Source organism: Cyprinodon tularosa, unplaced genomic scaffold (assembly GCF_016077235.1).
Source record: "Cyprinodon tularosa strain WSP-4 unplaced genomic scaffold, ASM1607723v1 ctg1002, whole genome shotgun sequence".
Taxonomy (NCBI): Eukaryota; Metazoa; Chordata; class Actinopteri; order Cyprinodontiformes; family Cyprinodontidae; genus Cyprinodon; species Cyprinodon tularosa.
This window is the reverse complement of record NW_024037786.1, coordinates 270,649-295,849: the sequence shown is the minus strand read 5'-3', so window position 1 is coordinate 295,849 and position 25,201 is coordinate 270,649. Positions and strand designations below refer to the sequence as shown.

The 25,201-nt window shown below is 43.0% G+C and overlaps 2 protein-coding genes across 2 annotated transcripts; one reads left to right on the top strand and one right to left on the bottom strand.

The window, feature by feature from the left end:
* Window positions 1-339: 339 nt before the first annotated feature.
* sh3bgrl (SH3 domain binding glutamate-rich protein like) lies at window positions 340-16,603 on the bottom strand. The gene is made up of 4 exons (XM_038276234.1): window positions 16,352-16,603; window positions 4,874-5,059; window positions 1,264-1,344; window positions 340-1,013 (listed from the first exon to the last, which is right to left on the bottom strand). Exons 1-4 carry the CDS (start codon window positions 16,394-16,396, stop codon window positions 978-980), a joined length of 348 nt encoding a protein of 115 aa, XP_038132162.1. The 5' UTR covers window positions 16,397-16,603; the 3' UTR covers window positions 340-977.
* Window positions 16,604-21,373: 4,770 nt separating this feature from the next.
* Window positions 21,374-24,647, top strand: hmgn6 (high mobility group nucleosome binding domain 6). The gene is made up of 6 exons (XM_038276221.1): window positions 21,374-21,528; window positions 22,463-22,495; window positions 22,591-22,620; window positions 23,360-23,407; window positions 23,496-23,615; window positions 23,709-24,647. Exons 1-6 carry the CDS (start codon window positions 21,514-21,516, stop codon window positions 23,754-23,756), a joined length of 294 nt encoding a protein of 97 aa, XP_038132149.1. The 5' UTR covers window positions 21,374-21,513; the 3' UTR covers window positions 23,757-24,647.
* Window positions 24,648-25,201: the final 554 nt, after the last annotated feature.

The following is a 25,201-nucleotide window of genomic DNA, read 5'->3' as shown; positions in this document are numbered from 1 at the left end:
TTAGAAAACTTAAGAGTTTTTGGTAAACCTGCTTCGTAAAAGAGACCCATAAACTCTGAAGTATTTGTTAATATTTGTCTCAACCTACTAAAGCACACAGCTCCAGTCAGTGTTTACGTCTGTAATGGTAGGATAGAAATGCTGTGTTCATAAATGGAAGGTTGCATTTTCCTAAATCCTTTAAGTTCAATATTATGGTTCAGTTTTTACTGCAGGATGTTTGAGGTTTTCTAGAGAGAAGATTCATTCAAATTCCAGTTTGAGAAACTATCGTTTTAATCCAAACAGCCTCCCGTTCTACACATTTTCTGAAAGGGTGTGAGGAAAGAGCGGAGGATATAAGGCCGATTGGCCGGCAGTCAGGTTTACGGTTTATTTTAATTCAGGGGGGACATTAAAGAGAAATATGAAACAGAATGTTAAACAAGATTTCTCCAAAATACAAAGACAGCAAATAAAACAATAATAATAACGACAAAAAAAATCCCTCATTTGGCCATTTTGGCAGGTATTCTCATTTCTAAGCAAAGTTTGCTATTAAATCAGCATTAAGACAATATCAAGTAGGTAAAAGCAGAGGCTAATCGTTTTTCCAGAAAACAGCTGGATGTCTGGAAAGAGTGAAATCTTTGATTTCCAGGAATTAAGACTTTTTGGGGATAATAAAACCTCTGATGTGCTGTGAAGCAAAGATAACACCCTGGATCAGTAACATTAAGACTCTTGTTTGTTCTTGATGATGAGGTTCATATACTCATGCTGCAGGTGACTGACATGTCAATATGCTAATAGGGTTAGCAGGCGGAGGCTAACTGGCTGAAACCCTCCATGCTTTCACCGTCTTTCACTGCTGCTGAAAAGGCACAGAGGAAAAATAAGGAAACAGGAATGAAGTGTCTGAGTGGGTGAGTCTTGTTTTGCTCCAGGTCTGCGTTTTGGAAAGGCCTGAGGTTTAAGGTAGAAACGGCGTCAGGATGCTACTGCTGTGCCTTCTTGGCTAGAGCCTCTGCTTCCTGGTGAGAAAAAAAAAAGAGCAAGAAAGAGAAGGAAGTGTGTTACAGTAAAATGGAGGATATTGGTGTAAATATCAGCCATAGAAACCACTGTTTCTATGGCAACGCCTCCATTTCCACTTCTAGCAGAGAGGAGGTGCCAGTGAGCAAAAGATGAGGTGTTCAGTAATGTGAAGAGTGTGAAGGCCATTCTACTTAGTCCTGATCTATGTGGTTTCAGTGCAGTTTGCTGATGTGTCCAGCAGCTTACCTTGGAACCTGGGGGGGCAGTCAGACCCAGAAATGCATAGACAGCATTGTCCTCCCGGGCATCGAAGAAGGCCTCGTAGTTCTGAGGAAGAGAAGATGATCCGTCTAGATCACTAGATCTTTTAGCATCTAGATCTAAAAATCCTCTGAAACGAAAAACCTGCAGCTCCTTCAACAGGTTTTAATGCATGTTGAACTTTTCTGACATTCTAGCCTGTTAATAAATAATTATCTTGTTGAGATATTATGTGATTAATTAACATTAAGTAACATATAATTAATGGAAGCATAGATTTATATAATAATAATTTACACTGAATACAGAATGTAACTGCACTTTGCTCAGGACTTTGACTAGGCCATTCTGACATGCAGATAGGCCTTGGAACTAAGTCATTCGTTGCCAGGCTGTATTTTTGGATTGCTGTTTATTTTGATCTATCCTGTTTAGTGACTGATAGATGCAGGTTTTTATGTCAACTATCAGTCTAACTTATCCATGAAAGCTGCTGCCAAACATTTGTTAACTAATCAAACATCGTTGGATAAAAGGAATTTCAATAAACATTTGCCTCATTCATGACTGAAGCCGATACAGAAATACCAACTGGCTGCTGCTGAAAACAAAGTCCAGTGGATTGTTAACTTTTTTTGGAAAGGTTAGGGTTAGGGTTCTGCCAGCATCCTGGTTCAGCCTAGGGATGGCGTGTTCAAGCTGAGGCACACGGTTCATTTTCCTGTCCAGGGGTGATGCTGAGAAACTAGTCCATGCATTTGTTACTTCAAGGCTGGACTATTGTAATTCTTTACTATCAGGAAGTCCACAAACTGTAGTTAAAAGCCTTCAGCTGATCCAAAATGCTGCAGCCAGAGTTCTGATGAAAATGAAAAAGAGAGATCATATCTCTCCTATCCTGGCTTCTCTTCATTGGCTTCCTGTTAAATCAAGAATAGAATTTAAAATCCTCCTTCTCACATATAAAGCCTTAAATGGCCAAGCTCCATCTGATATCAGAGATCTGATTGTTCCTTATGTTCCTAACAGAGCACTTCGCTCTCAATCTGCAGGTTTACTAGTGGTTCCCAGAGTTTCTAAAAGTGGGAGGCAGATCTTTTAGTTATCAGGCTCCTCTCCTGTGGAACCAACTACCAGTTTTAGTCCGTGAGGCAGACACCCTGTCTACTTTTAAGGCTAGGCTTAAAACTTTCCTTTTTGATAAAGCTTATAGTTAGGGTGGCTCAGGTTATCCTGAGCTATCTCTATAGTTCTGCTGCTATAGGCTTAGAATTTTGGAGGACATAGGGACCCCCATTTCATCATTCTGCTTAATTCTATCTCTATACTCCCACTAGGCAGAATCTGTTAGTTCAATCTCTAACCTTCTGCTCTCTCTGCTTTTTCTCACTGTAGCTTCATCTGGTCTGTTCCTGTTTGGCTGTGACTCCATCCTGGAGAGAAATATCAGCTGTGCTGCTGCCATCAACATCTTTGTTTATAGATGTTGGAGATTGGCCTGTTTTTCCAGTGTATTCCTGTATCTCTGACTGTGTCTGGCTGGATGTGCTCTCCTCATCCTCTGACATGACAGTTGGCAAGGAGCTCGTCGTCCTGGCTGTGTGTTTCCTGGACGGGCCGCCTTTTACAGCTGCTTTTTCTATCTCTGCTTCTGTCTCCTTGAACCCCAGTGAACCCACACTGAGCCTGATTCTGCTGGAGGTTTCTTCCTGTTAAAAGGGAGTTTTTCCTCTCCACTGTCGCTACAAGCATGCTTAGTGTGGGGGATTGCTGAAGAGTCAATGAGTCGATGCAATCAACTGGTTTTCCTTAGATAGAAAACTCTGTATCAATTTGACTGGATGATCTGGTTGAACTGTACAGTGCCTTGAGATGACATGTGTTGTGAATTTGGCGCTATATAAATAAACTGAATTGAATTGAATTTTCTCTCGCGAAGTGATTTGCTAGCTAGCAGGAAAACCTACATTGATCTGATCTGATCACCTTCATCCATAAGTTTCGGTTTCCAGCCAAGTTTCTTCCACCTGAGCAGCTCCTCCAAAGCCACTGTTGCAATCATCGCTGCACACACACTTTGCTGTCTACAAATACGTTCCACTGAATCAGCTCTCATACTCCCTTCACTTACATGTAGTTTCCAGCTGGAAGGAGAAACTCTCATTCCTGATTCCTGCCTCCATCTCAGTCCTTTATTTGTCCTTCTTTCCCCCAAACACTCAAACACACCCAACAGTTGCTGATATTGTGGGAATTGCTGCACACTTTCTTCTGTGAGATTTACTCCATTCTGAAAGAGCATCTTCAGCTTCCTTTACATCAGAGCAGCATGAAGCCTGACTGCTTGTCATCAACCATAATCAACCTGAGCAGATCTACTGTTTATTAATAACTAAAAAAAGACATTAGATTTTGGTATAAAATATCATTTTCCTTTATGTTTGAATTAATAAATGAATAAATGATTATTATTGTAAAAAACCCATTAAAATGATATATTATAGAAAATTGATATATGATTATTATATGAAAGTATATCATAAGTATAATCTAATGTAGAGACGTGGAACTTATTGAATTATTCCATTTCTTCTTCCTACCGTCTATTTTCAATCAATTCCTACTGAACTTATGAATCCAATCAACATTTCTGTACATAGAAAGTTTCCTGCTTTAACTCTGAGTTTGTTTAATATTAATACTAATGATATTCTTTCTATGTCTGATTTTATTCATATTTATAAATGAGGGTTTATTCTGTAACAATGCCATCCCTCCCTCTCTGCCGTCTGGTTGCTGTTTATTTCAGTTTAATTGGTAGAATTTAATCTCCAGCTGATCAGAGAGTTTAAACCAACAGGAATGAAGCATTAATGAAATATTGTGGTGATGATATGAACGATCCTGATGGTTATTTTCAGCGGCGGTCTGACTGATAACCTGTAGGTTTAACCAGACGCCCACAAAAGTTCAGTTAGGGTCAAATCAGCAGAGAAAATGGAAAACTGATTCTGGTGCTGCAGTTTGAACATAGAAATAGAATAGAATAGAAATAGAACATGTTGGATGTGAAGCTGCAAGGAAACACTGATATGTTCTACTCTTCTCACTCCGATAAAGTAAACAAGCAGACAGTTTGAATCTATTTATGCCAGTTCTATCACGTTCTTAGAAACATTTTCCCTTCTTTTACGCAAAGTCGGCTGTTTAATGCTAAGAGGATTTTCTAAACAAAACAAGCCTCTGATTTTAATTGCTGGTTTTGGTAATTTCGTAAATAAAAGAAAAACCTTTTCAAAAATAAGAGTTAAGATATTGTAAAAACTAATAAAAATCCTGCAAATAAGTTTATTTGCCCTTAATTCAAACAGGCTAACATGATGGAATGATGATAGAAAATTATGCTCTATTATCTTATTCTATTTGCGTGATTTTTTGTCAGTATTAATGTCCAAAGTTCAAAATAAAAGAAATCTTTCTAATAAAATGTTGGTCTTTGTTTTCTGCCTCTTCACCCAAAACGAGCAGGAATCCATCAGGTGTGGAGGGCAGTTAAACCATTCTCACTGTTAACTGAATGTAAAGCTGCGCTCACCCCGCAGTATTTCTCTTCATTAAAGATCTGGGGGGGCAGAGGGTTCCCCGTGGCAGGTCTGGACTCCTCCGGAATATTCTCTCTCATCCACTTCCTGTTGGACTCGTTGGCAGCGATGTCGCACTCCTCAAACTCGATTTTATTAGCTGCCAGGAAGCCCATCACGTCCTGCTGCTGCTTTTTAATCTGTGTGTGTGTGTGTGGGGGGGGGAGAAAAAAGGAAGCTGTCAGTTACTGAATCTGCAAAAATAAAGTTCTCCATTCTGTCACCAGTCTGCGGGGAAACCACAGAAATGTTCGACGTTATCTGCTTAGAAAATCTAGAGTAGAGAGGTCCACTGCAAAGGAATGTAGCCATAGAGCCTTCAGACGGGCACACTTTCACATTTAGTTATTATTATGGATGAAAGTAGCTCGTTAAAAAAAGATTAGAGGGAAGGAAATGGACACTAGATGACAGTTCACCTTTAAAAGGTTCATATTTTCTATGTTCATGTTTTGCTGTATTTACTGCGGTTTGTCTTTATAGATCCCCCCCCATCCTCCCCACCTTCTCCAGAAGCACCATAGAGAGCGTTCTGACCCCCCCCCCCCATCCTCACCCCCATAGAGAGCGTTCTGAGCAGCTGTCTCACTGTGTGGTGTGGAGGCTGCAGCGCCTCAGACTGGAAGAAGGTGAGAACAGCAGAGAGGATCATGGGGGCTCCTCTTCCCTCCATTAAAGACATTTCATCCCAGCGCTGCGTGTCCCGTGACATCATCAATGACCCCTCACCCCCCCACCATGGACTGTTCTCCCTGCTGCCCTCTGGGAAGAGGCTTCCCAGCATTCAATGCAGGACCAGCAGGTTCTGCAGCAGCTTCTTCCCCACCGCCATCACACTGATGAACTGTTGGATAAACTCTAAATCACGTCACAGATCGAGTTTCTGAATGTAAACATAATAATTGAACCCCCAACATGGCTGATTATTCATAATCCCTTTAAATAGAAATCATCTTAATGTTCTGCTGCATTTTGCACCATATTTATTTATTCTGCACTGAACCCTCCATATCAATACCTTTTACTCCAAGCCTTTAAACTGGTTTTCCTTTTTTCCCACACTGTCTACATTCTGATCACTGCTGCACTTTACATATGGAAATGTTTATTTCACTGCTCAGCTGCTCATTTACTGTTGAAAAGCTGTTTGCATTGAAAGTTTGTTTTGTTTACACTCTGTGTACAAGATGACAAAGTTTGTCTAACTCCAAGTTAGTCTCAGTTCCTATAGGTCAGGTGGATTTAGCATGAAGACAAACACCAAACCTCTCCACTGCATTTAGCTCTAGCCTTGGATCTGAACACCAATCCCAGGAGCCAGTACATGTTTTAGATGTTTCCCTGGTTCATCACACCTCAAGCAACTTCCTGACTTTGTAAAGAGGTAACTCCAACATGACTGAAGCGTTTTGGAGAAGAGAAAAACCTAAAACACTCAGAGGTCCTTAGAAGCTGGATTTACTCCTCCTGCCTTCATCTAACCTTCTGTTAGGCATCCAGCTCTGGCTGCTTCAGTTTATTGTCCTGCTAAAGCAGTGAATGTCGGACCTTCGCTCCCAGCAGCCCCCCACAGCAGGATGCTACCCCCGCTGTGTTTCAACACGGAAGGGTTTTCTACTGGAGAGGCTCTTTATATGCAGACCAGAAGGTTTCACCATCGTCTGATCTAAATCTATGAGGCAAGCTGTCCAAATATAAAATATAAAATCCAAATATATTACACTGAAGTTTGTGGTTCACCCAAAATAAAAGCATTCTAGAGGTTAGAGGCCAGCAGACAGAGTTGCTTCATTTTTTGATTACCATAAAATGCTAAAAACAGATATAATAGCATTTGCATTCAACATCTATTTCCATCATAACGTACTTTTGTATCAGTTTCACCTTATTTACAAAAACTATAAACTTTTAATTGACTTCAGTTTGAATCCTTTATTCAAGATATTCTAAATACTTAAAGTCCAACTTAAATGAACGACCTTAACTTGGACAAACTTAACTAAGTTGCAGTCGTTGCCTGACGTTGGATCAGGCTTATCTCTGTGCTTTCAGTCTGGCTCCACATTGTTTTACATGTTAGCAAATATTCTGTATTTGATAAGTTGCACATATTTTCAGACCGTGTAGACGGTTAAAATTGTTGCTATGATCGGACTTTTTCATGTGGGTGTAACATTAACACTTTATCCTCTCATGGACAAATTAGAAAGCAGGAGTTTAATTCCAGAACCGGAAAAATGTGCAGCTTACTTGGCAGTAATGTGTCTCCGTATCTACTCTCTTTTAGCAAAGCTTCCTGTTTCATCTTTAACTGATAATGAAGACGTGTCCTTCCTTCTGTGTTCTTTCATCTGAAGCTCAGGCAGTGTGTGTGCTTTATATTATGTGTCATGAAGGTCCAATAGGCTCTCAGTGGGTGTGTGTGAGAAGGAGGATGGCCCTACAAGGCCAGACGGAAACAAGAGCTCCTCTGGGACTGGAGAGGAGGGAACTGGTCAAACATGAGCCAAATAAGGCCTTCTGCAAGGAGAAACCCACACATATCCACTCTGTGCTGCACACACTGCATTCACACACCTACAAGCAGCTTTAGTGCAAAACTCCCATCTGGAATGAACTTGTTGTCTCCCTGTCATGTGGCTCCTCCCAGTTTTACGGCTGCCGATGAAGACAGGTGGATTATCGAACCACCATCTGCTGAAACAACAGTGAAGCATGTAAACCAGGCCAGCAGATTAGCAGCAGCACAGTTGGAATCAGTGAATGGGCCAGAAAGGGCAAAGTCCCAAAAATCAGCCCCCCCCCCCCGGCGGCTCCGGGAAGCAGTACGGGTTCATGCAGCTGAGCGGAACGGGCCTCTCCCACTTATACTTCAACAGACTCACATTGGTGTCGCCTCCAGAGCACAGACTGAAGGCCCATCGGACATAAGGAGCGGCCTTTGCTCCTGGATGTGAGCTCGCTCCATCGGACATAAGGAGCGGCCTTTGCTCCTGGATGTGAGCTCGCTCCATCGGACATAAGGAGCGGCCTTTGCTCCTGGATGTGAGCTCGCTCCATCGGACATAAGGAGCGGCCTTTGCTCCTGGATGTGAGCTCGCTCCATCGGACATAAGGAGCGGCCTTTGCTCCTGGATGTGAGCTCGCTCCATCGGACATAAGGAGCGGCCTTTGCTCCTGGATGTGAGCTCGCTCCATCGGACATAAGGAGCGGCCTTTGCTCCTGGATGTGAGCTCGCTCCATCGGACATAAGGAGCGGCCTTTGCTCCTGGATGTGAGCTCGCTCCATCGGACATAAGGAGCGGCCTTTGCTCCTGGATGTGAGCTCGCTCCATCGGACATAAGGAGCGGCCTTTGCTCCTGGATGTGAGCTCGCTCCATCGGACATAAGGAGCGGCCTTTGCTCCTGGATGTGAGCTCGCTCTGGGTGCAGCCATGTGCTGCTGCCAAGCCAAAATAATGAGACTAACTGGCCACATGCCATCTGCCCCTAATTGCTCAGTGGGAACTCCCAGCTTTGCCCAGTTCAGACGCTCTCTGCTGAAATCAACATGGAGGAAAACCAACGATCCTTTTCTTCAGACACATTTTCTCCTCCTGTGCTGCTCAGACCTCATGTTTTACACAAATCTCTCTTTTTCCTTCCTGAGTGGAGTGGCGCCCTAGTGGCCATAAAACTCCTAAGGTTATGATTTTGGGCCCCACTGCCACAGCCTCCACTCTGGGTCCCTGAGCAAGACCCTTAACCCCACACTGCTTGCCGGGCGCCACACCATGGCAGCCCACTGCTCCCCAAGGGGAGGGGTTAAATGCAGAGGGAATTTCTTAAATGTGAGATCAATAAAGTTCAATTGAAATGAATTATTTTGGAATAAATGGTGTTTAGGTCACGACCTGATGTCCAATAAATGGAAATTCAGTTGAAATGTTGCTTTGCTGCATCTTTGGCTCCAAGCTTTTCTAACTGGAATTGGATTCATTTCCGTAAGATTTTCACACAAAGATCAGATTTTTGGTGATCAGGTCTATTTTCTAATGAGGCTTTAAGGAACAAATTTCCTTTTCCGTTCAGTTTTCCCAAACAGTCAGAGGGAAGACACTGGAACTAATCTAAAACTTTTACCTCGGTTAATAAGCTAAACATGCTTATTGTGTTTGTTTCATTGCAACTGACACAGAAAGGTTGGTTTACAGAAACTAATGGGGGGTCTTCATTTTCCACTCTCCATGCAAGCATGTTATTTTCTCCTGTTTCTTTTCTGCAATAAAGATTTGATGCATTTCTATAGAACGGTGCAACACGATGCGTCCTCCAGTCTGGAAGGTTCTTACAGCCTGATTTTCCTGGACAGACCTTCATCCTTCAAGTGTCTCCTCACCAAAACAACATGTAAATAACCTGCTAGATGAACACGATGCGAACACAGAATCGTTTCCCTCGTGTAGACGTGCCGTGGGCCGAGAATAGAGACAGACTGACTGCTCTGCTAGCCGGACAGCACAATATTAAGACAATAGGAAATGACAGTCTATAAAAACACTCCTCATGTCTCCCAGTCCTCCTCCATGAGCTTCAGCCATCATCTTATCTTCCTACGGCGACGTTAAAGTCCCTCTAAATGACCTCATCTCTGAAATATCACAGCCTACCAACTATTGTCACTTTTTGCAGACATTGCAGAACCTTTATATTGTGAGAAGCTGCTTCATCTGATAAGCAGGTAACAAAACTAACTTGGAATCATTTTGCAACAAGCTGTTCATCCTCAACAGTCTAACAGCAGGAATCCGACTCCGTATTTATTAGAATTTCTAAACCTTTAGAACAAATAATAAACCAAACTATACGCTCAGGGATCAGGGGAACTTTGAACATGTCTGAGTAGAAATCTAATTCTCAGCTTTTTCCTGCTTTGGTTACAGGATTACTAAACCTTACATTTCATAGTGATTTGCTGAGGTGTTAAAATCCAGCAATTAAATGAAAATGAGTTTTGCTGTTTATATAATTTGGAGAAATTATTTTTCTAAAGGAATCATAAGTTTATATTTAACCAAAATGGTCTTTGAATTTAGGTTTAATCATTGTTAGTTTGATAGAACTCATTCAGACCATTTCCTTCTGAGAAAACCAACCAGAATCTGACTTTAGCAGTTTGTTAGTTTATCGTCTACAAAACTGGTAAAAAAGTTACACAACATTTACAGACATCCAGCAGCAGAGTCCCTGATCATCCCTTTAGGTGGTCTAAAGACGGAGGTTCTGAAAGCAAAGTGTTTGCAGAAATGATGCAAACCAAGGACCAAGCTGTGCTTTGTGGAGAGAGAGCTCTCGTGAGCTTTAGTGAAAACAAACGAGTCAATTTCAGGATGATTTCTCCTCAAATGACAAAGAAACTGAAGGTTTTCTTAAATTTCAAACTCTGTTTTAAAGAATCCATGTTCAGGTATGCATCTGTGAAAAAACATTATTTTATCAGAGGCAAACGGTAAATTTTAAAAGCTAACAGTTAGCATTTTAATCAGTATCTGATCCATTAGCAGGCCATGCTCTCTGTTGGCTAAATTCCACAAAGAGTCGACTCTTTCAGCACAACTTCAAAAATAACCCTTTTGTTTTAGGGGGAAATAGCTCCTTAAAGACCGACTGGTGTTAAACTGAAAGCCTCTTATCTGGGGTTCATGTTAGACGAGTAAAGCAGAACTTGTGTCTCAGTGAGCAGAACTTTTAAATATTAAGGTTTGCTAATGAGAAGAAAGCTTTGATTTAACCTGGTAAAGTCGCAGCTTATAAGGCTTTAGTTCAACCCTTTTAATAAGACATGTTCATATATTTTGTTGACCTCTGCTCAGATACCATTATAACATCTGTTGGGGGAGAGGTCTACAGACCAACACTACGAGCAACAAGTGGAGAATTAATAGGATCTATGGCAGACAAACATTATGTTCTCTGAAATAAATTGCAATATTTTGATCTTTGACATCAAACACATTTTTTTGGTAGAGATAAACCACCCATAAATAAAAGCAAACACATAAGTGAAGTGATTGGGCAATCTGAGAGATCAAAGTCACATTAACTGGTTTCCTCCTTTGTTCTTCAGCAAACTGGGTTCATTTTAAAGCTACAACTGTTGAACTTTAGGGATGTTAGAGCTTCACCTTCCAGGTTTACAACTACAGAAATGCTACACTGGTGTAGAAGCTTCCAGACCGTTTTACTAAGACCATTAAATCCTAGATTAAATCTAGATTTAATTCTAGATTTGTTGTAGATTCAATTCTAGATGAAATCCCAGATGACACAACCAAGTCTGGTCTGCTAAGTGTCATGTGTGTTTGTTGCATCATAAGATCTTTTAGCCTGGTTAGATCAGATGTTTAGTTTAGGAGGAGCTCAGATCGTGGGAGAGAGCGGATCTAGGTCAGATAACTTATTCAGTCAAAGTCAAGTCAAATAGGGACCTTTTGAGAAGGTCATCGTCTATATGCACCCAGTGCTGCAAACTGGCCTGAACAATCATTTAGTATACCTGAAAATGAGCTAATTCCTGAGTTAAAACATTCAACGTGTTGCTTTAGAAGTTTTGACATCGAGCTGCTAATAAAAGGGAACTCCTGGTTATTATTGATTCTCAGCCTTTTCTCACTAAACATAATAAAGGGACTTCTTCTCCCTGGGAAAAACTGGAAGCAAACATGGTTTCATTCTATCTCTATTCTCCCACTCTGCAGAATCTGTTAGTTCAATCTCTAACGTTCTGCTCTCTCTGCTTTTTCTCATAGTAGCTTCATCTGGTCTGTTCCTGTTTGGCTGTGACTCCATCCTGGAGAGAAATATCAGCTTTGCTGCTGCCATCAACACCTTTGTTTCTAGATGTTGGAGCTTGGCCTGTTTTCCAGTGTAGTCCTGTTTCTCTGACTGTGACTAACTGGATGTGCTCTCTTCATCCTCTGACATGGGAGCTGGCTCGGAGCTCGTCTGCCTGGCTGTGTGTTTCCTGGACGGGGCCGCCTGTGGAGCTGGTTGACAGTTGCCTTTTGTATCTATGCTTCTTTTTCTATGTCTGCTTCTGTCTCCTTGAACCCCAGTGGGCCTCAGCAGATGGCCGCTCACACTGAGCCTGGTTCTGCTGGAGGTTTCTTCCTGTTCAAAGGGAGTTTTTCCTCTCCACTGTCGCTGCATGCATGCTTAGTATCCAGTTGATTTTCATGCAGTAAGTTCTCTGTGCACATTCTTAATGCTGCAAATAAAATTGATCATGAGCAAACCCAAGCGTTTGTTGTTTTTACTGGTTATAAGTACTGAGGTATCACCAATGCTTCCTTCATCTTCCAGCAAAATGATCCAGAAATCTGTTCAGATTTATTCAAGTTTCACAGAAAATGTCATGTTGTTGTTTTTTAAATGTAAAATAATGAATTATATCTGAGGTCTCCTGTGAAAGTCTATCATTTTCCTTTGATTCATCCAAAGGTGTAGGAAGTGGAATGAGGAGCATCCATGATTTCCAGTCCACTCAGAGCTTCAGCAGCAGTGAGCTCAGATTAAAGGTCAGGACTCTGGCCTTAACAGCTGCAGGACGATAGCAGCCATTGATTAGATGATCTGAATCCAACTGAGGCTGAGAGACATTCAGTCAGTTCTGCTGACACTGAGCGGGGGTCACTTTCTGTTCCATCCACTGGGTAGAAAGGAAAACAGACTTAAGCTACATTGGGAGCATCATGTATTAAAGACTAAATGACCTTTCTAAGAAGCCGAATTTTCAAGCAAGCTCTGCGTTAAAGGAAATCAGTGTCAACCACAGCCCTGTGTGTTTGGAACGGATAAAGGCTCATGGCCATTAGTCCGATTTCAACCATAAACAACCCCTTACTGGTGACCAGTAGCTGCTTCCAGCCAGTCTTCCATTATTTACCAACACACCTGGCTGTTCAGGTGACACCCTGGCTTTATTCCTTATCCCCTCAGCAGGGCAGTTATGGGGTCAAAGTGCACTCAATCTGAGATGGCAAGGTAGAAAACAAAGACCCGTCCATTTTCACAGCCTATATTGCCCATTTATTGTGGCAATCAGGAAGCAGAGCCACTGGGTGACTGCTGTTCAGAAATGGAAATACGGGAGGCAAAGCTTCTCCTGTTTTGCTTCGCTCCTTCAATAAAATTTCCCTTTCAGTTAGACCCTGCTGGTCTGCAGTATAGCAGCCCTGCTGCAGGTGTGCAGAATATTTGCATGTATAGATTTGGTTAAAACTACTGGTTTGCTTTTCAAATTTGGCCTCATTGTAAACTCCAACCTGTAGGCTAATGTCCAAAAGATAATCCTAAATTTATCTTTCTTTTCCTGCCAGTGTGGGTTCCTATGAGTGCGCCAAATCAGATTCCACTTCAGAAAACTTGGTAGATAATCCTGGGAAACGTGATGGAGTCCAGTGAGTTAGCACCAACGCAGAAACTTTCCACCCAGTTAATTCCTCATGAAGCTACGGCTTCCAGCATCTCTTAAACGGTTTATCAAAGCCGTTTCATAAAAATGACATGAAGACAAAGAAGAGAGACTTCAGCAGTTTGGAGGTTCTGCTGACTGAGAGCTAATCAGCAGAATTATAGGAAGAGGAAAAGCCAATAATAAATTACAACAGCTGTAAAAGACGTGGTTTCACAAAATTAAACAATAAAATAATTGGATCTAAATATGGTGTCAAATTAGAAAGTCAATGAAAACTATCAGTGACGTATGATCTAAATGTTTGATGTGAGTTTGTCATCAACCAACAGGAATCCAGTCTGTAGAATCTGCAGACCTCTACTCTACATCTCAAGACAATGTCTGCCATCCCGTCATCTCTCTAAATATAAAAATGTTCAATTCAGACCAAACAGCTCATTTAGTGTCTAATAACTGAGTCCATGTCGTACTGATAGAAGAGGTTCAACCAGCAACATGTTGCTGAACTTCTATTCCAATCTTTCTGTGTTCTGCAACAGCTTGATCTCAGAGTCGCAGACTCTTCTTTCTTTGGATGAAATGACAGGAAGTGAAGCCAAAGTCCCCCGCAGGTAGTTCTGCCAGCAGTGAATCAAAATGTAATCTGTAATTGTAGAGTTTAATGATGTAGACTAATAAACAACTGTTGCTAAGTAACAAAGATGAAGTTATTTAGTGAAAAACTATTTGGGCTGATCTCTGCAGCACTGACCAAGTCAGTGGGTGCAGGAATCAGGGTGACGGCTTGAACAAAATATGGCCCATTCCCCCACTTTACAACCATTTGGCTCGGAGGCGAACTCCCTTTAAGCCGGGCGTCCGCTATGCGATATTTACAATCGTTGCACGCAGCTACAGCGCTAACTGTACGATGAAATCACAGGGTTTAAAAGCTCACCATGTTTGTTCTCACACTGGGCGACCCGACGCTCTGATGCGACCCTTACGACGGCCGACGGAATTTCAAACATGTTCGATTTTCTCCCGACCTTACGATTCCTGATGGGGAGGCGGTCGTTAGAGGCTGATCGCCCCTCGTTACCCCCTGTTCACTACATGGTGCACGAGTGTAAGCCCAGCTTTAGTTGCTCAGACCAATAACAGTGGTGGTCAAATTCAGCAGAAACCAGTGAAGCCTAACATCTCTACCTAACTACTCTAAACTCGGCCCTCCCACACGCTGAGCTCTAAACTCGGCTCTAAACTCGGTCCTACCGCACGCTGAGCTCTAAACTCGGCTCTAAACTCGGTCCTACTGCATGCTGAGCTCTAAACTCGGCTCTAAACTCGGTCCTACCACACGCTGAGCTCTAAACTCGGCTCTAAACTCGGTCCTACCGCACGCTGAGCTCTAAACTCGGTCCTCCCGCATGCTGAGCTCTAAACTCGGCTCTAAACTCTGTCCTCCCGCATGCTGAGCTCTAAACTCGGCTCTAAACTCGGTCCTACCGCACGCTGAGCTCTAAACTCGGCTCTAAACTCGGTCCTACCGCACGCTGAGCTCTAAACTCGGCTCTAAACTCGGTCCTACCGCACGCTGAGCTCTAAACTCGGCTCTAAACTCGGTCCTACTGCATGCTGAGCTCTAAACTCGGCTCTAAACTCGGTCCTACCACACGCTGAGCTCTAAACTCGGCTCTAAACTCGGTCCTACCGCACGCTGAGCTCTAAACTCGGTCCTCCCGCATGCTGAGCTCTAAACTCGGCTCTAAACTCTGTCCTCCCGCATGCTGAGCTCTAAACTCGGCTCTAAACTCGGTCCTACCGCACGCTGAGCTCTAAACTCGGCTCTAAACTCGGTCCTACCGCACGCTGAGCTCTAAACTCGGCTCTAAACTCGGTCCTACCGCACGCTGAGCTCTAAACTCGGCTCTAAACTCGGTCCTACTGCATGCTGAGCTCTAAACTCGGCTCTAAACTCGGTCCTACCACACGCTGAGCTCTAAACTCGGCTCTAAACTCGGTCCTACCGCACGCTGAGCTCTAAACTCGGTCCTCCCGCATGCTGAGCTCTAAACTCGGCTCTAAACTCGGTCCTCCCGCATGCTGAGCTCTAAACTCGGCTCTAAACTCGGTCCTACCGCACGCTGAGCTCTAAACTCGGCTCTAAACTCGGTCCTACCGCACGCTGAGCTCTAAACTCGGCTCTAAACTCTTTATGTTTGGTGGCTTTCTCAGATGGGAGCTAAAAAAACAAGCAGCGTTTTGCAAAAGTATTCACGCCCTTTGGAACTTCTTCCTATTCTGATGCACTAGAATCTCAAACTGTGGTTTAACTTATTAGGAATGAAATGCTGGAACAATGGCGGAAAATGAAGCGATTGTGAATTAAATGTGACCTTAGACCTTTCTCTCCAACATGTCTTCTAAATGAAGATCAGTCCAGTGGAAGTCAATCAGCCTCCTGAATCTGAAACATGTTTTACAGCAATTACCATTGCATAACCCTGCCTTTAATTCTTCAGTCCTGCAGCTGCTGGTGTAAAAGTGAGGAGAATTGCATCACCATCATTTCAATTCCCTGTGGAAGGAGCAAGTCTGAAGCAAATAATCCTGAATTCTGCAAAACCCCAGAGAGACATTTCCAGCCTGCTTCCCCAGAGCATCAGGTGACATTATTGATTTTCTTTCTCTTTTCTGGATGGAATCTGAAGGCAGAAGAAAGACTCTGACATCCGGAAGCTCTGACTGTTACAAACCACAGCTGTTTGTCATTCTGCCTCACACTTCCTCTATTTCCTTCTTTGACAAAGTTTTCACGCCCCTGGGTGCTTCCAAACTTCTCCAGAGAGCAGCTGCATGATGCGTCAGGGAGCTTCTTTAACAGCCTGGAGGAAACCTCAGCTAATCCTCCACAGATCCATGGATGCTGGGAGTCAATCCTGCTAAAAACAAAAACCTCCAGCAAACAAGTCATGCCATTGTTGGTCCCTTACCGAGGTGGATCCAGAAGACGTGGCTATGTACACTTTAATCACCATTTTAAATCCCTGATCCAGTCTCTCACAAGCTGCTGTAGTGAATCTGTGCTCCTTTGCGGGCGGATGCAGCAGCAGAGGTGCAAAAAATCCAAAAACAACGAGCGACTTCCAAGAATGGGAAAGAGAACCGCGTCTTTCAGCGCAGACTGTCTGCGCAAAAGCTTTGGCTCTGCGCGCTGGACGGAGCTGTGAGAGGAGAGAGAATGCTGGAGCTGAGAGCGCATTCCTCCCCCGCCCCCTCACCCTCTCTCCTCCCCCTCCCCTCCCCCCTGGCATGGCATCACATCGAGGTTTGAATGCCTCAGACAGACTCGTAACGTTTTGAACCGAGTAAATGCGTCTGCAGCGCGTGTCTGAGATCGCGCTCAAACATGCACGCGCATTGCTGGAAGATAAATCTGCATCTAAAGGATTTAAAGTGATTTTATGTCTTTATGAGGAACAGCTTCATCAGAGCGGCTCTGCAGCCCCCTGCAGGCTTCTGCTGCAAGACTGTATGGAGGCCTAAAAGAGTCACAATTTATCACATCAATAAATCTTTACATTTCATACATTTCTGTCTGGGATTAAAATGTTTATTACTTTTAACTTCGTGCTATTTATTAATTATGTGGTAGATTCATTTAATCATTTTATAGTTTTTGGGTTTTGTTTTTTTCTGGGGCTAAAAGAAAAATATCCACTAAATAAAAACTGTGTCAATAAATGAATCCCTCTACTTAGTATTTTCTAATATAAGTGTTAAAGTTCAGCGTAGATCTTCTGTTTATTTCCTCCACTTTCTCTTTCATCTCTCCTCACAAATATACGGATGCATGAGGTGAACAATCTGGGTGCAACAATCTATAAAATCACCTTAATAAATAGATTTTTATTAATAATATATAAAATAATGCATTTGATTTTTCAGCACTTTTAATATTTGTTCCAAGGTTATTTAGAGCTTTCTAAGGCAGATCTTCCATCTGCTTTATGGAGCAAATGAAGGTGTTTTTTTCAGGAGGAATATTATAAAGTCCTTTGAATGAAACTTTGACTTTTAAACATCCTGGCTGTGATTCTAATAACCGAACACGAGACCAATTCAAAGATCTGATTAAATTGAGACGTCGGATGTTAAAACCCTCCTAGATAACGTGACCAAATGAGAAGAAAAGAAGCTGCAGATTCCTTCACCGTCTGCCGTTTTTTGCAGAACCATGTTTTTCTGTAAGACAGTTTAAGTTTATCTCAAAAATAAAACCAAAACGGACCAGAAAGCAGAGATAAAGGCTTTCCACCTACAGCTCTAGTTAAAGGTACACTATGCAACCGGTGTTGATTTTCCAGTGAGGCTCCCTCCAGAGGGCGAAAGTAAAAGTGCACTGCCGTAAATATGCTCAGCTGTTCTCCTGGTTTCTCCGTCAAGCCAGGCGCGGTTGTTTTGAGCTTAGCAGCGAATGACTAACGCTGCGTTCACACTGGATGTAGCTGGCGCGACAGAAGCAGCGAGTTTACATGCAAAGGTCCCGCAGCGCGTTTTGAGCAAATTACGTCCATGTCTTATACTATTTAGAGATGTCACAGAAAAAAGATGACACAATGAAGAAAGACGGAAGATAAGTCTTCTTCTGTGGTGGCTGACAGTCAGCAGGAAGAGCAACCATGGAAAAGAAGAAATGACGTTAACCTCAGGAAGCTGATTGATGATGTCACGCTTTCACCTAAACCTGCATCCGCCTTCATCGTTTACCTGCAGTAAATCCAGGTGGGGTTGTTGGTTTCCTGCACTGGAACACAGTGAGTGTTTAATGATAATAATTAGATGAATCTAATCATCTAATCACGTGTTTAACCAAGTTCAGGCTTGTTGTGGCATCATTGGAAGATTTTGCAATGATTCAAATAACCGAATGAGGTGTTAAGGGGGAAACTGATTTAACCAGGAAGCTTTTCTATTTGATCTATATCTGGGAATGTTGGGAGCTGAGCCCAGGGAGGAATATAAGGAAATAAACCGGAGAAAATGGCTTTTTTCTATTTAACCCATAAATATCAGATGGCACAAAAAAAACCTTTAGAAAGAAATTATTGCCACTCGGATGAAATAAAGAACAGGAGTGAAATTCATTTTAAATTAAAAGAGTTAATGCCTCATATTGTTTTTCAATGTTTATGTAAAAACTACAGAAGACTTGATATGAAGAAAGATTCAAAAAAGATTATTTTCATGCTTGATTAACAGAAACTGTTTGGTAAAATAGTTAAATCAGGTTCACCCATTAGACCCACTTGGATTTTTTTTATTTAATCTAAAACTGGTTAATAATACCATGAAAATCCTGAACATCATAATGAGAAAAATCCTCATCAATCATTTCTACAATAAAAAAAAGTGATTGATAGGAATAAAAGACTGAAATGTTCCAAGAAGGTAAATTTTCATCTGGCTCTTTCTATACAAATAAACAATAAAATAATTAAAAATTCATTTGGATATAATATTGTCAATTCTTTAAATATAGTGTTAAACCATCTCTCATGAGGTGGAAGAAATAAAATCCTAATCTGCTGCAGACGCTGGTTTTAAGGTGAGTGTTGGTTTAGTGGTTAGAGCGGCGCTCTGAGAAGGTTGCAGGTTTCAATCCCCACAGCCTCCTCTCTGCAAGCCCCTTAACCCCACACTGCTCCCCGGGTGCCACACAATGGCAGCTCACCGCTCCCTAAGGGGAGGGGTTAAATGCAGAGAGGGAATTTCTCCAGTGTTAGATCAATAAAGGGATTTCCAGTTCATCCACAGAGCAGAGCCGCTGAGCGGCGCATGGCGTTGAATCCGCATCACACCTGTTTATAGGCAGGCGGGAGGATTAAACGCAGAGCTGATCAGGTTGGTTACTGTGCGCTGAAGTTGGTGAAAATCATTTGAAAACATAAAAGATTCAAATCACTTCTTTGTTTCCCTGTTCTATGATGGCTTTTCTGTCCGTTGCCAGAAACCACAGAAGAAGAAATGTTGTCTTCCTTCTTTCTTTAATATGTCAACTTTCTTAGACTTAGACAAACTTTGTCATCTTGTTTACACAGAGGGAATACAAAATGAAATCCTGATGCAAACAGCTTTTCACTAGTAAACGAGCAGCTTGGCAGTGGAATGAACGTTTCCATTTATAAAGTGCAGCAATGATTAGAATGTAAACAAGAGAGACATGCTGTAAGGTTCAGAGCAGTGCAGAATAAATAAATATCTATAGTGCAAAAAGCAGAAACACTCAGTATTTATTTTCTATTTAAAGGGATTATGAAAAAAAAATCAGTAACATTTATAGTGAAAAATAATATGATTAATGTGATGCACAGTCTGGAATTCTGACTTGATTATTTCCATCAGTGTGATGGCGGCGGGGAAGAAGCTGCTGCAGAACCTGCTGGTCCTGCATTGAATGCTGGGAAGCCTCTTCCCAGAGGGCAGCAGGGAGAACAGTCCATGGTGGGGGGGTGAGGGGTCATTGATGATGTCACGGGCTCGGGACACGCAGCGCTGGGATGAAATGTCTTTAATTCAATTTCTATTCAGTTTATTTCTATAGCTCCAATTCACATCATGTCATCTCAGGTCACTTTCCAGTTCACCAGATCATCCAGTCAGATTGATTCAAAGTTTTCTATCTAAGGAAAACCAGCTGATTGCATCGACTCATTGACTCTTCAGCAATCCCTCACACTAAGCATGCTTGTAGCGACAGTGGAGAGGAAAAACTCCCTTTGAACAGGAAGAAACCTCCAGCAGAACCAGGCTCAGTGTGAGCGGCCATCTGCTGAGGCCCACTGGGGTTCAAGGAGACAGAAGCAGACATAGAAAAAGAAGCATAGATACAAAAGGCAACTGTCAACCAGCTCCACAGGCGGCCCCGTCCAGGAAACACACAGCCAGGCAGACGAGCTCCGAGCCAGCTCCCATGTCAGAGGATGAAGAGAGCACATCCAGTTAGTCACAGTCAGAGAAACAGGACTACACTGGAAAACAGGCCAAGCTCCAACATCTAGAAACAAAGGTGTTGATGGCAGCAGCACAGCTGATATTTCTCTCCAGGATGGAGTCACAGCCAAACAGGAACAGACCAGATGAAGCTACTATGAGAAAAAGCAGAGAGAGCAGAACGTTAGAGATTGAACTAACAGATTCTGCAGAGTGGGAGAATAGAGATAGAATGAAGCAGAATGATGAAAAAGGGGTCCCTATGTCCTCCAGCAGTCTAAGCCTATAGCAGCAGAACTATAGAGATAGCTCAGGATAACCTGAGCCACTCTAACTAAAGATCAAGCAAATTTTGACATTTCTTTAAAAACTGTAAAGCGGAAACAAAAGTCACAAATCAATATGTATTTCACCCTTTTCTGCAAAAAGTATTGCATAAAGAGGAGAATAATATATGATATGTGTATTTACACAATCATAAATATGTTTTGCATGTTTATTTAAAATAGTAATATATAAATATCTATTTAAAGAATGCACTTTTTTATTTAAATAATGGCACCTTTGGACCTCTATAGAGGCCAGTTTTTTTTCTCCCTAAATCAAATTTTGGAAAGCCAACTGTGAAACAACAAAAAGATGTCGTTGTGCGGTGGGCGCCATGTTGGACCCAGACGGGATTTCTGGAGAAATCTCTCAGATGTTGGCTCTATGCAGCGGGGGATGCAGGGCTGCAAACACCGGGGCATGTGGCCCGCTGCCGCCGGGCCCTCCCTGCACGCATGCATGGCTGGGAGCGCGTGCAGCCCCGCAGGCCTGCGCCTCGCGGCCTCTCTTTGCGTGAAGGCGAACATGTCCTGGAAGGCAGAGAAAGGCCCTCCATGCTGGGAGCGCTTCCTCCCATCCTCTGCCATCCGCGCAGACCTCAGATCATCACCGGCTCCAAAATTCCAAGTGTTCTGCGGCCCCGAATGGCGCCACCTGATTGGTGGAGAGCCCATCAATCAGGCCGCTGGCCGCACCCCTCCCCCCATTCAACCACTCGCCTCTCTGTGTTTACTACACTGCCGAGCTTAAGGGGAGACACTCGTCTTCACATGCACTGAAGCCGCAACTAAACCAGCTTTAGTTTGATTTCTAAGCAAACCTCCCAGAGATCAACATGCCCAAGAGAAAGGTGCGTAATTTAGCGATAATCCGCAGATTAGCAGCGAATAATCCGCCGTTAATTCAATGCAAACGGAGTGAAGACATCCCTCAGAGACATGACTTCATTAGAAGGAGCCAATAAGCTTCTGCGTCGCTCGGGATTTTGGATGTTTTTCATGTAGAATCTGCAGGTTTTTGCAGTCGGAATGAATATTTTCCCGCTCGAATCGGTGCTTTGAAGCGCGTGAGCAGCGCGCGAGCTGCTGTCCTTTGAGGAGCCTGTCGGTCTGCATGCAGTTAAAGCACAAGCAGCAGCAGCCATGCTTTGCAGCTCTTCCACCTTCGTCTCCCGACCTACCGAGAACAAAACGCTTCGCTTCCCGCCGCAGGGCCCCCGAACCGCCGGGAAGTGGCCCCTAAAAATGCCCTGAGGGTCCCTCTCTGCGCATTGACTTTAAAACCGGACATTAGCCGCCGCGTTTCGGTAAAATTAGATATTTTCTCTCTTTGTTCGTCGTCCCAAATGGCTGCAGTTACGCGCCTCTACCGCCGAGAGGCGCCCGTGCGCTCCCCTGGCAGGTCCCTCCCCCCCTCTGAAGACTCCCGCGCCAGCGTTCAAATCTGAGCTGCATGCAGTGAATGGAAGAGGGGGAGCAGAGGGGCCCCTGCAGGCCCTGCACCCCCAGAATGTGGCTCTGAGGAGCCGCATGGGCCCCTCCCTGCTGCAGGCTCCTCTCTTTAAACACCAGCAGCACAATTTAAGCCTCTAATCCATGAAATCTAATTTAATCTGAACTTTTCCTTCATTTTCATCTGAGAGGGAAAAGTTTTTTCAGGAGTTTTGTGACGCAGCGTAATGTTTGGCTGAAACCTGCAAAAGATGTTTGCTGCAAACATAAAGTCCTCGTTAGTTTCAGCGTCTGATTGTTTGCTGATCTTTAATGAATATTTCTGTTTTTCAGGCGCAGGGAACAGAAGGAGGAGAAAAGGAGGAGGTGAGAACAGAACTGTCCTCTAATTCTCTTTATCTGCACTGTTTTCACTGTAGTTCCACTGATTTCAGTCTAACTGCACATTTCTATTGTTTCAGCCCCAGAGGAGATCAGCTCGGTTATCGGCGGTAAGAATTTAGCCCTAATATCACTTTTTTTTAAACTCATTTCATTAAAGAAACAGTTTATTCACCTTAAAAATCTCTAAAGTGCTGAAATGTTTCTGCTGTCAGTAAATATTCCTGAACTTCCTGCATCTGTTCAGGTTCTGCTGAGTCATGTTTTAGAAAAAGTTTTTATTTAACATAAAAAACTATGAAGCAAATCTTTGATTTAGGCTTTAAAATATAAGACATTCAACTAAAACGGATAAAAAGTTTATTCACTCATTATTTAATGTAATCAAAGACAAACTGCTTTTATTAGAAGTAATGGTCTATTTAGAAATATCTATATTAGAGAGAAAAAGCCAGATTGATGCATCTCTGATACATCAGATGTTTAAGAAAATCAAGAATAATTAATTTATGACCTTTAGGCTGAGAATCATTGAAATAAAAAAATAAACTATTAAACAAATAGTTTTAAGGTTTAAGAAGCAATAAGTGGACATTTTACATCATATAATTTATCTTTGAGACGATAAATTAGGACAAAATGCAACTATGAAGACATTAGGAGCAATAGAAGTTTTAAATATATATAAAACTAAATTTACTTAAAGTTTATTTCCCAACAATCTTAGACAAAATGTTTTATTGGATTTTCTCATAGTTGTAAAACTTTAATAAACAGGAAAGATTGTTAAAAATGTTGTTTTGATTTGGATGACGGCCGGTGAAGTGATTGTGAAAATGTTCCTCCTAGAAACCTGCACCTCCAAAGCCAGAACCAAAGGTGAAGAAGGCGGCGAAGGTAGGAAGGAGCGGCGAGGAGGAGGCGCTGGAAGGAGGCGCTGGTCTCCTTTCTGCCCGCTCAGGTTTTTCTCTTTTCAACTGAACAGAAAGAAAAGGCGGCGAACGATAAGAAGGAGGACAAGAAGACCAAGAAGGCGAAGGAGAACGCCGAGGCGGAGGCCAATGAGGAGAACCACTCTGAGAACGGAGAGGCTAAGACCAACGAGGTGAGAGGAGGCGCGCGCCTCCCTGCTTCCCCAGCTTTCAGGCCTCCATCTCGTGCAGGGCGTTTGATTCGTTGTTCTGGTTTCACCCCACAGGTGGAGGCGACCCCTGAGGAAGCCAAGGAGGAGGCCAAGTCCGAGTAGCACCACTGCCCCCCAGGTTCCTCCTCCTCTACAGCCACCTCCCCTCCTCCTTCTGCCCCCCCCCCCAGTCTCTCACATGGTTTCCCTCCGAGGCGTATTGTTAACAGAGGAATATTTTTATCAATGATTTTATAAGTATCCGTACAGATTTTTAGCACAAACAGCGAAGCTGATTAAGGAGCGCCTTGCAGTGGTCACATCAAGCGTCTGCAGGCAGGATTAAAATAACCACACTAAAATCTTTTTTAAAGGCATTTCATGAAGGCTTGTTTGGTGGAGGAAGCGCGTCCCTTTGCCCGATCGGTATGTGGTGACTTGTTGTGTATTACTGTGTTTATTCCCCCCCCCCTCCTGCTCTGTCCCACAAACTAGACCCCCCGCCCTGTCCCTGCCCCCCCCCCCCCCCCCCCCCCCCCCTCCTGACAGATCAGCCTTTGTCCATCTTTTATTAACGGTTCTTCAGCCACGTTGCTCTGGCTGCTTCTTTTAGACCTAAATGTGCAGTGAGTTTCCCTCCTTTTCTTTCATGCTCTCGTTTCTTTTCACTTAAACTGTGTTTTAAACAAGAAAAAAGTGTGTTTTAAGCGTGTTGTCCAAAAGAAAGAGGAAGACGAACAAGTGAAACATTCCGGGAACAGTAATTGCCTCCGACCCGTCTCCTAGACGACCCTGCGTGTTCAATAAGATGAAAACGGAAACAGCTCCTGCTCCATCCGGGCGGTCGCATCAGCTTTTCTAAACACTCGGCTTTGAGGTTTTTTGTTGGTTTTCTTTTTTTTTTGTTAGTTTTTACTGAATTGGATCCCTTCTCTAACTAATGCAGGTGTCTGGTCCCTCTCTTTTGTTCTGAAATTCTCTTAATAAAAACAAGTCCTGGAAATTTTCCTCGAACCCTGGTCTCTGGTGTCCTTCGTTAAGCCTGATACCCCACAGATAAGGGGCTTTATTCTCACTAGTGATCATCGGCCGTAAGGTTAGTGATCATAGGCCGTAAGGTTAGTGATCATCGGCCGTAAGGTTAGTGATCATCGGCCGTAAGGTTAGTGATCATCTGCAGCTTTGCTAAGTTTCTTCTAATCTAAATGATGTTTGAGCTAAATCTACCTGAATTTTCCTCCAACCTCTTTAAATCCTGTTTCTGAGGCGTTGCTGTGATCAATGTAGTAATTGATGACTAACCAGAGGCTGCCTGGGAAGTTTAAGCCTGTATACCAACTTAGGGGGGGTGGGTCACACAGATGAAACCATGTGTGAACTCATGCATGATCACCATGGCCCACATTCAGTCCCCAAACCCTGCAGCAAAGGATCCCCAGCTTCTCAGCAGCTCCACGTTTGTTTTCTGCACAGAGAGGAATAGATCAGACTGACCCGTTCAGTCTGTTTTTGCCCTGCAGCACAGACCAGCTGTGCTCTATGTGCACATTTGCTGCAGTTTTCCTGCA